General features: G+C 49.7%; 5 protein-coding genes across 5 annotated transcripts; 4 read left to right on the top strand and 1 right to left on the bottom strand.

Annotated features, from left to right (window-relative positions):
- Window positions 1–120: 120 nt before the first annotated feature.
- On the top strand, window positions 121–1,198 carry TRIVIDRAFT_76021 (uncharacterized protein; the record flags this gene model as incomplete). The annotated part of the gene is made up of 3 exons (XM_014096310.1): window positions 121–308; window positions 373–455; window positions 520–1,198. 3 exons carry the CDS (start codon window positions 164–166, stop codon window positions 811–813), a joined length of 522 nt encoding a protein of 173 aa, XP_013951785.1.
- Window positions 1,199–1,875: 677 nt separating this feature from the next.
- TRIVIDRAFT_88676 (uncharacterized protein) lies at window positions 1,876–4,664 on the top strand (the record flags this gene model as incomplete). The annotated part of the gene is made up of 7 exons (XM_014096309.1): window positions 1,876–2,043; window positions 2,298–2,455; window positions 2,623–2,679; window positions 2,735–2,855; window positions 2,924–3,403; window positions 3,467–3,973; window positions 4,049–4,664. The coding sequence occupies 7 exons, from the start codon at window positions 1,975–1,977 to the stop codon at window positions 4,310–4,312; spliced, it is 1,656 nt and encodes a 551-aa protein (XP_013951784.1).
- A 638-nt stretch (window positions 4,665–5,302) lies between these two features.
- On the top strand, window positions 5,303–6,645 carry TRIVIDRAFT_66501 (uncharacterized protein; the record flags this gene model as incomplete). Its single annotated transcript, XM_014096308.1, has 4 exons — window positions 5,303–5,378; window positions 5,502–5,599; window positions 5,711–6,418; window positions 6,514–6,645. The coding sequence occupies 4 exons, from the start codon at window positions 5,303–5,305 to the stop codon at window positions 6,643–6,645; spliced, it is 1,014 nt and encodes a 337-aa protein (XP_013951783.1).
- Window positions 6,646–7,349: 704 nt separating this feature from the next.
- TRIVIDRAFT_14128 (uncharacterized protein) lies at window positions 7,350–9,158 on the top strand (the record flags this gene model as incomplete). Its single annotated transcript, XM_014096125.1, has 4 exons — window positions 7,350–7,592; window positions 7,797–8,008; window positions 8,312–8,659; window positions 8,849–9,158. Coding segments are annotated over 4 exons (1,113 nt in total), but the record flags the coding sequence as incomplete, so codon positions are not given.
- Window positions 9,159–10,478: 1,320 nt separating this feature from the next.
- Window positions 10,479–12,062, bottom strand: TRIVIDRAFT_57429 (uncharacterized protein; the record flags this gene model as incomplete). Its single annotated transcript, XM_014096307.1, has 1 exon — window positions 10,479–12,062. The coding sequence occupies one exon, from the start codon at window positions 12,060–12,062 to the stop codon at window positions 10,479–10,481; it is 1,584 nt and encodes a 527-aa protein (XP_013951782.1).
- Between the last annotated feature and the right edge of the window lie 2,066 nt (window positions 12,063–14,128).

Raw genomic sequence — 14,128 nt, 5'->3', positions numbered from 1 at the left:
GCTAGCCCTTGTCTGGAATAGCACCCCGCTTTTTTGTGCTCTCGCTTGAGGGCAGACAAACCCTCGAAATTTTCCCGCCCTCACAAAATCGGCCGACCTTGTTCAACCTCACTTTTTGCCATTTCCGACGCAGCAGCAGACACGTCGATTAACAACCGCAGCAATGGCCTCCGAGAAGACTAGCAACCCCATGCGGGAGCTGAAGATTCAGAAGCTCGTTCTGAACATCTCCGTCGGTGAATCTGGTGACAGACTCACTCGTGCCGCCAAGGTGCTTGAGCAGCTGTCTGGTCAAACCCCCGTCTACAGTAAGTCGCAACTAGTTTTTCATGAGGAATCGAAATGGCCGAGATTTTAACCATTCAATTACAGGCAAGGCCCGTTACACCGTCCGAACCTTCGGTATCCGCCGTAACGAAAAGATTGCTGTCCACGTCACCGTCCGAGGCCCCAAGGTAAATTGAAAACGGAAAATTCAACAAGAAATTTTTGAACAATTTTGGCTAACGGAACCTCTAGGCTGAGGAGATTCTCGAGCGTGGCCTCAAGGTCAAGGAGTACGAGCTTCGCAAGCGCAACTTCTCCGAGACCGGCAACTTCGGCTTCGGTATCAGCGAGCACATCGATCTTGGTATCAAGTACGACCCTTCCATCGGTATCTACGGCATGGACTTCTACTGCTGCATGACCCGCCCTGGTGAGCGTGTCACCCGCCGCCGCCGCATGAAGAGCAGAATCGGTTCTTCTCACCGCATCAAGCGTGACGAGACCGTCAAGTGGTTCAAGGGCCGCTTCGATGGCATTGTCCGATAAATGGGCAAACCCAATCGAATAAAATATTTTTTTTCTGTCTTGAAGGAAATGGGCATGGCGAACATTTGGGGGTAAAAAGGATCATATGGTCATGTATTCTTCCGCTTGATTTTTACATCAGCTCGTACCAAATTTTGAGTCGAGCAACGGCCTGAGAGACCGACCGGCGCTATGCCGGCTTCACATATTATTGCCCCTGCAATGTGATGGCACCATTCATACCTTTTGGCAATGCCTGTTTGCTTGCTTGATAGGAGGATATTCGTACTGGTGATCCTCCTTCTTTTTTTTTTTTCTCTTTGTAGACTGTAGCGATGTGTTTTGGTTGTTGAGCTTTGTTGGCAACCATTTGAATGATGATAATCGATGATATCTTGATACTTCGAAGCAGCGCATACCGAATGCCGAATTTTCGTGGTAGGTAGGGTATCAATAGAGCACCTACCTTGTATTCTTTGAAGATGGTACGTTGTACAAGGCTGTCTTATATCATTTCAGCATCATGTTGCATCATCAGCATCTGACCAGAGCTTTCTGGATGTCTCATGTTTCAATGTTGCGAGTTTCCGCAGCTATTACCTATTTCTTCCAGACGTAATATTATTCATTCATCTTTATGGTGAACTTCCTACACTGTTACTGTTACTTCGTAATCAGCGAAAATATATTCTTCATTTCCTAAGGATCCTTGCGTTGAAATGTTCTTATGGAAGAGGGAGAGGTTTCCTCACGCCCACCTGCATGTTTCGGGTACGTACATAGTACCTTCAGCAAACGCACCTTCAACCCACCTTCTCCACGATGAGCAAATGCGTGCCTTCACGATCAGGCAGGAAAGGCACCAACTACTAACCTCCGAGAAAAAAAGCCTCCCCTTCCAGTGTTAGCCTCAGTCCTCACTTAGCTGCCCATGGAAAATTGTTAAGGCGGCGTCGGCTCCTCCAGCAAAACCGCGCAAGTCGCCGTGATTGGCCAGCGAGGCAACCCGAGCCCCCACCTTGGTCCTCACAGACTCTGCTCTCTCCATCACCCTCCTCCCGAAAATCTCCATTTTGCTCTTCCTGCAAAAGGCAGCATCAACAAACCCTCAATCCCCTCCCCAATTGCACGCCGCTGCAATTGCTTCCCTCTTTTCTGAGGCCTCTAGATACCTCCCTCAAGATGTTCCGCAACGCCCTCCGCCAGTCCTCTCGCGCTGTCGGCGCCGTCGCTGCTGGCCGAGTCTCCGTGGTGAGTGTCTTTTCCGCACGCCCGAGGCGACGATGGGCAAAAAAAAATGAATCCCGGCCGTGGATAGCAAGGGGGGGCATCGCAGCCATGCGCATCCATCTGCGTCTTGCCTTACCGACCTCAATTGAGCTTTTCGTCGACTTTTTCGAGCCGCAGAGCATGCCTTTTGAGCTTTTTCATGCCTTGCCGGGGTTCTCCATACTCTTTTATTGGCCGTTCGGCTAACATGTTTTTTTTTCCCTTACCCAATATAGACTCGAAATGCCGCACCGGCCGCCATCAACGCTGTCCGAACCTACGCTTCCGACGCCAAGGCCTCTCCCACTGAGGTCTCTTCTATCCTCGAGCAGCGCATCCGTGGTGTCCAGGAGGAGTCTGGTCTTGCTGAGACTGGCCGTGTCCTGTCTGTTGGGTATGTGGAGGCCACCTATCGGAAGCTATTTTTGTTCTCGAAGCCGCAACGCCGGATGCAATCCTAGTCAGCTTTGGATGCATGCGATGGAGGGTTATCAAGAGACATGCTTCTTGCCGACTGGTTATTTTTTTTTTCGGTTACTTGTTCTAACTATGAGCGTATAGTGATGGTATCGCCCGTGTTCACGGTATGGCCAACGTCCAGGCCGAGGAGCTTGTCGAGTATGTAGAGATTCCTCTTCCCCACTCTGGAAAACTTGCGTCTAACACCATCCAGGTTCGCCTCCGGCGTCAAGGGCATGTGCATGAACCTCGAGGCCGGCCAGGTCGGTGTCGTGCTGTTCGGTTCTGATCGTCTGGTCAAGGAGGGCGAGACTGTTAAGCGAACTGGTGAAATTGTGAGTTATATAAAACTGTGCTGCCCGGTTATTGTCTGATGGCAAAGCAATGCTAACTACCCGCAAAGGTCGACGTCCCTGTCGGCCCTGAGCTGCTCGGCCGTGTCGTCGATGCTCTGGGTAACCCCATTGACGGCAAGGGCCCTCTCAACACCAAGGAGAAGCGCCGTGCTCAGCTCAAGGCCCCCGGTATCCTGCCCCGCAAGTCCGTCAACCAGCCCGTGCAGACCGGTCTCAAGTCCGTCGACGCCATGGTTCCCATTGGCCGTGGTCAGCGTGAGTTGATCATTGGTGACCGTCAGACTGGTAAGACTGCCGTCGCTCTCGACACCATCCTTAACCAGAAGCGATGGAACAACTCCAACGACGAGACCAAGAAGCTTTACTGCATCTACGTCGCCGTCGGCCAGAAGCGATCCACCGTCGCTCAGCTCGTCAAGACCCTGGAGGAGAACGACGCCATGAAGTACTCCATTGTCGTCGCCGCCACTGCCTCTGAGGCCGCTCCTCTGCAGTACATTGCTCCTTTCACCGGTGCCTCCATTGGTGTATGTCCATAATCTATCCCTTCTCGTTCCTCCTACTATTTACTGACTTATGAACCCCTACAGGAATGGTTCCGTGACAACGGCAAGCACTCCCTGGTCATCTACGACGATCTGTCCAAGCAGGCCGTTGCCTACCGTCAGATGTCCCTGCTGCTCCGTCGTCCCCCCGGACGTGAGGCTTACCCCGGTGACGTCTTCTACCTGCACTCCCGTCTGCTGGAGCGTGCCGCCAAGCTCAACGACAAGCACGGCGGTGGTTCCATGACTGCCCTGCCCGTCATTGAGACCCAGGGTGGTGACGTGTCTGCCTACATTCCCACCAACGTCATTTCCATCACCGACGGTCAGATCTTCTTGGAGTCCGAGCTGTTCTACAAGGGTATCCGACCTGCCATCAACGTCGGTCTGTCCGTCTCTCGTGTCGGCTCCGCCGCTCAGCTCAAGGCCATGAAGCAGGTCGCTGGTTCCCTGAAGCTTTTCTTGGCCCAGTACCGTGAGGTCGCCGCTTTCGCCCAGTTCGGTTCCGATCTTGATGCTGCCACCAAGCAGACCCTGTCCCGTGGTGAGCGTGTAAGTTATCTCCCCAGCATATGCGCACCAGTAACTTGTAGACCTCGTGAGATAGCTGACCAGCCGTGATTGCAGTTGACCGAGCTCCTGAAGCAGAAGCAGTACTCCCCCATGGCCGTTAACGAGATGGTTCCCCTCATCTACGCTGGTATCAACGGTCACCTCGACTCTATCCCCGTCGACCAGATCCTCAAGTGGGAGGCTGACTTCCTTGCCCACCTGAAGACCAACGAGTCTGACCTGCTCGCCACCATTGACAAGGAGGGTGCCCTGAGCAAGGACCTCGAGGCCAGACTCAAGGACGTCACCGTCAACTTCGTCAAGAGCTTCCTCAGCTAAACAAATAATAAGTTGAAGCACGCGTCGAGCGAAATAGAAAAAGGTCACTGTTGGGGGGTGCTACTGTCTATACCAATTATTGTTGGTCGTTCTCTAGAGATGGAGGAGGGGGGATTAAAAAGTGATGGCTGCGCCAAATGAGAGGGCCATGGCTTATACAGGGAGACGCGCCAGTCATTCTACCACTTGTAAAATACGAGCACATTAACTCAATGGATGTCCTTGATTCCTTTTGTTCTGTTAATCTAGACAAGACGTCTGAGAGGTGACTGTGCTTTGTCGTGCATGTGTCTACATTGTGAGTGGGCAATAAATAAAAATAAATAAAATAATAAAAAATTCAGTCACTAAGCTGAGCTCAGTTTACCCAGTTGCAAATTGAACTCTATGGTTGCCTTGATAATTACTGACATTTATGATGCGAGTATATTTCTAGCTAGTAAATCAGGTCCAAGATGCACCACCTATTTACCTAATTCTCATATCTCTTTCTTCCCCTTATATGTACTGCAATGGATAAATTCCTTTGATATCCGATATTAGTAAATAAGTAGCTGTATGCTGTGCACTATGCAACTTCTGATACAAGATATTGGGCAGCCAATGTGTGATGCTGGATAATAGCACCTAAATTTGAAGTGATGGTGACATCATAGTGTTGCACATCGAAGCAGGCCACGCATTCTATTTATCAAGTAAAATGCAACCAATTGACATTCCACCCCATTCCATTCCACTTCATCATTTTGCAGTCAATAGAGGATGTCTTAAAACATCAGACGGGCCATCACTAGAACTAATTCAAATCGCAGCGGAGGTACGGGACTTGCAGCGCTGTAAATCCACCCCTCACTTACCCTAGAACATCCCAGTCTTTTCGAACTGACAAATCTAGATCTGATATACAACCTGGTTATCGACACCGCATAGACCCTGCCTCTGTTCTTGGTCAACTGATAGATAATGTCTACCCACAGAGAAAGCCCCGAAATGTCTGCCTCAACGAGAAACCTGCTGGGCAGAGTCAGGCGAATGGTCCCGCCTATGCTAGACACGTTTCATAAGGGTATGTATGTGGTGTGATGTGACCTTGGTGATTACGCAGTCTTTCTCGCAGAAAGAGCTCTTTTATCGCTCGCCTTTTGAAGAATTGGAAACGAGAGGCGAAGATACTGACGTGAATACATAGGCCAGCTGGGCCGAGTTGCTGTTATCGGAGGCAGCGAGGATTATACCGGAGCTCCGTACTTTTCGGCCATGGCTAGTGCGAGATTGGGATGTGACATGGTGAGAGCTGAATGACATTCTTGGGCATCAGATCGAGAAAATAAAGGACATCCAAAATATCATACAGCGGCTGATTATTGAGGATAGAGATGATGCTGATACGAAGCACAGTCACACGTTATCTGCACTCCTGCAGCTGCGGCAGTCATTAAGACATACTCACCCAACCTCATGGTCCACCCGCTCATGCGCCAATCACCTCCGCAGAAACAAGCTTCACAAGACGATGACCCGGACTCCAACCCTGATCACGTATCACGCAAGATCATTGAGATGCTGGGCCGACTGCACGTCCTGGTTGTTGGCCCCGGACTGGGCCGTGATCCCCTCATGCAAGCAACCGTGGCTCGCGTCATCAGGGCCGCTAGAGAATCCAACATGCCCGTAGTCCTCGACGCTGATGCCCTTCAAATCGTCCAAAACGATCCAGACATAGTCCGAGGCTACAAATACGCAGTTCTGACCCCCAACGTCGTCGAATTCAAGCGTCTATGCGACGCCCTCAAGATCAACATCGGTCATCAGTCCAGCGAGACGGGCAAGGTAGAAGCCCTAGCTAAGGAACTAGGCGGCGTGACAATCATAGAAAAAGGTCAAAAGGATTTTATTTCCAACGGTAAAGTCACGCTTGTGAGCGATCTCGAGGGAGGAAAGAAGCGAAGCGGCGGACAAGGCGATACTTTGACTGGTGCTGTGGCTACTTTCTTGGGATGGCGAAAGGCTTATCTGGATGGCCTATGGAAAGACCATGAGCAGCCTGCTCTTGATGCCGATGAGATGATGGGCTTGGCGGCATTTGGAGGAAGTGCAGTGACTAGGGTAAGGTTTTTTTTTTCTCCTACGGCGCAAAATTGACTTGAAAGAAGACATCGTCATGACTAGAGGACAACGCTAACACGAGGGAACTTTCATAGGAGTGCTCTCGACTAGCTTTTGTAAAAAGGGGACGAAGCCTGCAAGCAAGTGACCTGACGGACGAGGTGCATACGGCATTTATGGGGCTGTTTGGCGAGGTTGATGGCGAGACAGATGCGGCAAAGCTGTAACCCTGTGAGGAGCTGTGTAGGACGTCATGCTTCTTGAAGCCTCACCATGTCTGGTCCTATTTTGTGTAGTACCATGTCTCGAGCAGAAATATATTGCAGCGGTTTCTGATGTTTATTCCTTTGTCATACGTGTATACATCACAGCTTCTGAATGCATAAACACAACTCATGTAAGTTCTTTCCTTTGCTTGCGTGCCTTGCGTGCTTAGCTACTTAATACGAGCTGGTCACCGCCCCCCCCCTTCAGCGGCCTTCAGCCGCCCACACCTTATCTACGGAACCAATAAACTGAAGTCAGATCCTTTACTTTACTTTTCTTACTCATATATTGTTGTATTACGCGCTGTCACCCCTGGCCGCCACCTGAATATTACGTATAATTGGAGCCAATAGCAATAATCAAGATCCCGGATCTACCTCCCCCTTGCATGAATGAGATAGCAGCCGCACGTCTCCTCACCCTCACAGAAACAACGAGTCAGCCAATAACAGCTGTTGTAAAACAACGTTTCCTGACATTGCAATTCTGCTTGGACAGAAGCTTATCCACCTAGAATATTATATAGTCTTCGTTCTCTCCCACTTTCCCTCTCCATATTTATAACGTACCTTTATGTTATATAAGGTTCTAAACAAAGTACATCCACTCATCCAGCATTACCTATTTATCCTTTATTTTCCACCAGTCATTAAAGAATACTACCCAATTATTACAAATGAAACTGCCACGATGGTCCAGTTATTTCCTTGCGTTTTATCTACCGCCACTTGTTCAAGCCTACACGGTCTTTGAAACAAACTGTTCAGCCCCTGTTATTACGTCGAACTATGTGTCCTCTCCTAACACTCGTGGTACTCTCGATATACTATGGAGTTCTCTCTTCACAATCTTTGCTTGCACTTGGACCCTGCAACACCCCAATGTTCCTAAACAACGAGACGAAGATGTTCTTGAACTACAAGACAAGGATGCCCCCAAACAACAAGACGATAATACCCCCAAACGACAAGACGATGATAAACCCAAATCACGGGGGTGGGTTGCATGGATACTCTTTCGATGGAGAAAGACAAAACGGAGAATTGCAAAATTGATGCACTTTCAACGGGAAAAGATAAATGCAACATGGAGAGATGCCAAATGGAGAGAGACTAAATGGAAAAATGTCAAATGGGGGTTGAAAAAATTCGGCAGAAGCACACTGCGGATGCTGTCGACAATCCTTGCTCCCGAACTGATAATTGCTGCGGCTTGTGATGATTTCATAGCGGCACGTGAAAATCTTAAAAAAATGAAGAAATACGCCAAAAGAGATAAAGTTCCTTGGACTTTAAGGCACAGCTATTATGCGAACATGGGGGGGTTCGTTATACGATTCCAAGGCAAACCGATCGGAGTAATACCCTTGGACCCTCCTCCTGCACCTTCGGTAACCTCAGAACCTCCTGCTACACCTTTGGTGAACTCAGAACCTCCTGCTGCACCTTCGGTACCTGAAATTTTAGTATCTGAAATTCCGGTACCTCCCGCATCTTCGGTACCTGCAACTTCAGCACCACCTACATCTTCGGCACCTACAATTTCTCTATCTGTGCCCCCTAACCCCTTAGGACGTACACTCTCAACAACTTCCTCCTTGAACTCTTCGGAACCTAATCCTTCGAGAGCGGAAGCTGCATCCCAAGGATCTGCGCCCTTGGGGCCCTACCTTAATCCATACCATCTTACTGGTGCAAACATTATAACCCTGCGACGGAACGGTTATATTTCGAAATTGCCTTATATAAAAGAAGCGGAAATCAAAGATAGATCCAAAGGCGATGTGCTCGTCAAAATCATTGCACTTGGCCAAATTGTGTGGTCTATTTTTCAAATCGTCGTACGGGCTGTCAGAAGGCTCCCTGTTTCGCCTCTCGACGTTGCCGTCGCGGCCTATGCTGTTTGCGCAGTCATCATATATTTCATCTACTGGGGGAAGCCACAGCGTGTTGATTACGCTCACACTATTCAACTGTTCAACCCGCAAAATACAACTACTGAAGAGAACACAACTAACACAACCACTCAACAGAAGGAAGCTACTTCAACAAATACAACTACTCCACAAAAGGACACAACTGGCACAACTGCTCAGCAGAAGGAATCTACTTCGACAGGATGCGGTAGTATAACCAGGCTAGTGCTCACCGATCCACTGGAGAGTGATCCTATGACGCATGAAATACTCCAATTGATCAAATTCAACGGTAATCGCCGAATATTTAGGGAGGAAATGAAGGAGTTATTGAAGCTTCAGCCAGCTCCTATGGGTGCTCCAATAAGCATGGACTCTTCAAAGAGACCATGGTACAAAATGAGGGTTCCAGCTTTTGCAGCTCTTGGTGCCGTGCAGTTTGGTGGAATTCATGCTATTGCGTGGAATTTCGCTTTCCCATCAACGTTTGAGTTGATCTTCTGGAGATGCGCAAGCATTTATATGACTGCAGCTCCGCTTTGTGCCTGGCTGCTATTTTTTCTCTACGCAAAAGTTGGTCTCTCCTTTTTATCGTCCACTTTCGAGCGTCGGGGGAATCTCGTGTTGAAGGCTATCCTCTATCTTATTATATTTCTTTACCTTATTGCGAGGCTTTTTATTCTTGTCGAGATGTTTCGTACTCTTTGCTTTCTTCCCCCTGGGTCATATGTTTCTACTTGGACAACCAACATGCCACATCTTGCTTAGTTGGCGGCGTTGTGCGTCATTCACATGGCTTTAATATTGAGGTTTAATGCTTTGGGAACTATATATATATAGATTCTAATCTATACTCTCATATAGAATTACCAACAGTCGAAATAGATGGATTAAATTTGGGAGTGGCTATCCAGCATCCCGTGTCCCAAACCCACAGTAATAATAGCAGATACTTTTCCTTCCAGCGTGATGACACAAGACACGACCAACAGGAACTTGCTCATCAAGTGAAACTGTAAGACATCTCTTCATGTAACCATTCACGGGTGTGACGAGATCCCGAAGTTCGCCACCAGGATGCGGGCCAGTGCCTAGATCTCAGTGAAATGAAACCTGCGGCGTCCCGTGGCTACTTGCATCTAAGCTTCAAGCTGGGTGGCACCGATCATGTAGGCTGGCGATCGCGTACGTGCCAGAAAATGGAAATACCAAGACTCGCCAAGCGCTGTGAATACATGGATACTAATGTCTACGAAGGAAGAGTTACGCATAGCTAGCACTTGAAGTCGGCTATCCAGCGTCCTATGCCCCAGAGTTTGTAGTAGAAATATTAGGCACTGGGAATGAAGCGGCAACAGTCACTAGTTTAAGAAGTATGTAGAGTGAAGGTATGCTCTAGATTGTCTCTTCAAGTCTCAAATGCGCATGTGCCTAATTACTTTTTTATAAAATCTGCCAACGGTCAAGTCCTCACAGAGGTCCATCATTAATCCCTGGCTGATATCCCTTCCATACTACAGATGCAGCAAAATTCCATCGATCATAACTCGGTAAAGATCCACCCCAATTATTATAGAGAGAGCTGAAGAGCCTCACTATCTCTCAAAACGCCAAGCCTAACATGTAAACCGTCTCGTGTACTGAGCGGCAAAAAAACAACCGCTCCTATAGGTATCTTTAAAAACGACAACATGACAAAAGAAAGGCAACCAACAAAGGAAATCCATTCGTAACTCGTCATTTTATGGTGACAAAAGAAAATCAGAATGCAAGGACAAAAGTTGGTGTACAGACCAGTACAGGCCATAGCTTGTGCCAAAGATGACCATCGGATTGAAGGCAAATAAGTCGAGGAGGAGTGTGTGGGTTGATTTCGATCTAAGAAGACACTTGGTCAAGCTCTTGCTGAGGCATGGGGCCAGTTTCGTCGCAGAGCTGACTGTAAGAATCTGGCTGGCACTGGCGGTTGCGAGCATGAATATCGATCAGCATCTCCACCAAGGTCTCTGCGTCTTCGTAGAGAGAGCTGAGCTCCTCTCCGGTAAAGGTGTGCCCCAGTCTGCACGGGCCAATTCTAGGCTTTCTATATGCTGCAAACACGATGCCTCGGTCAATCATCTCTGAGAGCCGAACTCCTGAAACCGGGCTGTCTCTGTCGACTGAGCCACCTTGAGAATATTTGCCCGTGTAGAAGGAGCATGCATAGCCGCGGGCGAGTTCGTGTGACTGCGCTTCTGGGTTGCGGTATTCGACCCAGCCCTTGGACCGCAGGATGGTGGTATGAACATTTAACGCGATTTGTAGTGGCGAAGGGACTTGATGAAGACCATGCGCTGCTAGCAGTCGGCCAACCAATGGCCTCTCGCAGGAACTCGCAGACTCGAGGCCGAAAACTTGCTCACGCGGCCCGCCTGGCCAAAGATTCACCACGTATACAAGATCGAAATCGTATCGTTTTGCAATTCTGGCCGCCTCGAAAGCAGCGGCGGTAGCAGGTCGACTTGTGGGAGGAGGCGTCAGTGTCAAGAGGGAGGGGGTAGCAGGCTCTGGCGGAGGAGAGGAGGTATGCATAGTGAGTGGAGAGTACAGCTGCGAGCCGCTATCGGACTCAAGGTCTAGATTCTCGGGTGCCAATTCAGCAATATCATCATCGCTTAGATTCAAAAACTCGTTGAAATCAGGCTCCCGCAAGGTAGAGCTGCTAGATGATGCTTCAGAGGGGGACGAGTCGCTATACGAATCGTTCAAGGATCCGTGATCAAAAGATTGAAGAAGCTGATCTTCAATTTCTTCAAATAGAGCCTTATCGATCGCAATGTCGAATATTTTGGAATCGGCAAGGAGGTTTCGCACAGGTAGAATCTCGGGCGAATCTTCAGGCGTTGGTGGGTAATTATAGGAGGAAGGTGTTGGGATTCTAATGCTCTCCATAGAGCGATGACAAGATCCAGTTTCTTCCAGGTCGGGCGATGGAGGTGTGTCAAGACGAGGTGTAGTATGTAGACGAAGAGGAGACTGAGAACGAGGGCTTGGGATCTCACGTCTTTCCGTTACAGAATTGAAAGCTGTTGACATTGGTGTCGCGTTCTCCTCTCGGCTCGGTGAGTTAGGAAACTGATACTCGCGGAGCTTTGCCACTAGAGAGTCTGCCTGTGAATGAGGGCCACGCAGGGAAGGTGATCGTAAAGGCGAGAGACTGAAGCCTGGACTGGAGGCATGGGAACTCAGGGAGCCTAGGCGAGAAGGAATAATGTCTGGAACTGAGGGAGATCGACCCGTCGCTATTCGCAATCGCACTTCCTCTCGGGCTGCCATACGAGTGGTTGTCGGGCGAATGAAAGAAGGAGAGGGAAACTGAGGCCCTGTTTGGGGGCTGGTAGAAGTAGCAACCGTAACAGAGGCAGAGGAAGCTTTGCGCTTGGAGCTGAACAGCCTCTCAAGGCGATCGAATCCGGTCGCCATCGTAGGAGAGAGATGAAAGAGAGAGAAAGAAAGAAATAGAGAAAGAGAGAGAGGGTGTGTATGTGCAGATGGGAATTTGCGGCGAGGGCGGTTGGGAATAATGTATTGAATATCTTTGCTGTTTTTGATTTGCGGGAGAAGGGTTAGAGAAAAGGCACTGGCAGAAGTTTTGTGGTTGAAGTGAACAGCTGTGCGAAATTTTTTTCGAAATCGAGTGCCAAATTAATGGGTGGCAGGCAGTTCCCCATACAAGGTGAGATGTGAAGCAGAAGTGAATCAAAAGTGAGCAAGTCAAAACAATGATTGCGAGTCCACTCTGCAACACCTCGCCGAAGGGCGGCTGCAAATTGATGAATCAAAGACAACTAGGCGGCACCCTTACGGCCGTGGCCAATCTGTCGCAAGATCGGTACGTGATACCCAATCTCTTCGCACCGGCGCAAAAGCGAGCGTCGTGCAAGATATGCGTGCCGTAGGAATGTGTCAAAGTGATGCGCCTGGCGATGCTGTGCGTGGGTGCGCCTTGTATCTCCTCCAGGGGTGACAGTGACAGTGACAGTGACAGGCCGATTTAAAATTAGATGTCGCAACGTCGAAATGTAGAGCGTTTCTTGGTGATGGATTGTTGAGTTGCTGAGTTTCGAGAGAGAAAAGAAATTCCTGGCGCAAATTCGTATGGGAGTGATTGTAGAAGAAGATTTGCTTGGTGTCCGTGTTTTGGAGGCAATGCGCCATATGACGTATAAGTGAATGGAAGGAGTCGACGAGAGGCTCTTGCCAATCTCCCCGCAGCCGGTTCAACGAAAGAACAGAAGCAGCAACCGCAAAAGAGACAACTTGGCAAGAGCAGCAACTCGAGGCAGAATTCTTTCAGTCAAGAGAGCCGGAGAGTCGGCGAGTCAGAGATTCGAGCAACACGGAACACGCAACGTGCACGAAGCCAATAGTCTACTACTTCCTTACTGTAGCCAGAGGGGTCGAGGGAGACTTTATCGTGCCTCCAAGGGCGGAATTGAGACCGAGCGCAGTTCCTCCCTCCAAGACATCCCGGACCCTAGACCCTGGGAACCAGCATCCTCGAACAAGCAAATCGGATATCCTCCTCCACCATCCCCACGGCCTGCGCTCGGGTGCACCAAGCCACTCGACTAGCAGCCCGAGACTCGAGACAAGGAAAAGCTGTGAGGCTAGAGCCAAGAGCCACTACTTCGGACGCAGGGCAGAGACAAGATGCACAGATTAGCGCCGCGGCTCACGGACGTCGACCGGGGTGGCTTGAGGCCTCTACTCCGTGTGTCCAGATGGCAGAGATGTGCCCTGGCGGGACGGCCAGCTCGGGGACGAGGCATCGCCTTCCGCTCGCCTCCAGCCATTCTCCCCTGTTGGTACGGAGCGCGCATCGGGCGGGTTAGACATGTGGGAAGCGTCCAGGCTGAGCGACCAAGCGCCTCTCGTTCTAACAGGACCTCAGACCCGAGGTATGCATCACACAGCCGTGCCATCCAAGACAGTACGACTCCAAAAAGAAACAGCGCGGCCAATGGTCAACTCCTGGAGCTTTTGATTTTCCGTGTCCTCCAGCATATCCAAAGCCATCCTTCACGCATTAGCTTGCCCTGTTGCTACGTCGTCACCTCGACCGTGACGTTTCATTTCTCTCGTGTCTAAGCGGAAAATAGAGGGGTTTGGCTCGGGTAATGTGACAACCGCATCTACGAACGACATCCGCTTCACACCAATGTGGACTGCCTCTGACAGGCCGCTCTATCACAGTACATACTCGTACCTCCCCTCTTCAAGTACTCGTACACCAAGAAACATTTCAGCGGACCTTTTAGATCTATTACCCTTCTCCGCCCTCCCCGATTAGGTTGGTGGTTTGTTTTTACTACTACCAAGTACGGACTCAAGGGAGAGTTGAACGAATTACAGGCTGGCCAAGGGTGACGGCCCCACTACCCTCATGCAGGCTGTTGCCAGCATGCCAGTCCGACGATCTAATTCATATCATCGCTCACATCTCACATTCTGCCCTTATATCATTTGCCCCTTCAGCAGGGTCTTAT

Source organism: Trichoderma virens (assembly GCF_000170995.1).
Source record: "Trichoderma virens Gv29-8 chromosome Unknown TRIVIscaffold_88, whole genome shotgun sequence".
Lineage (NCBI taxonomy): Eukaryota > Fungi > Ascomycota > Sordariomycetes > Hypocreales > Hypocreaceae > Trichoderma > Trichoderma virens.
Note: the sequence above shows the minus strand (reverse complement) of the source record. Positions and strands in the feature narration are given on the sequence as shown.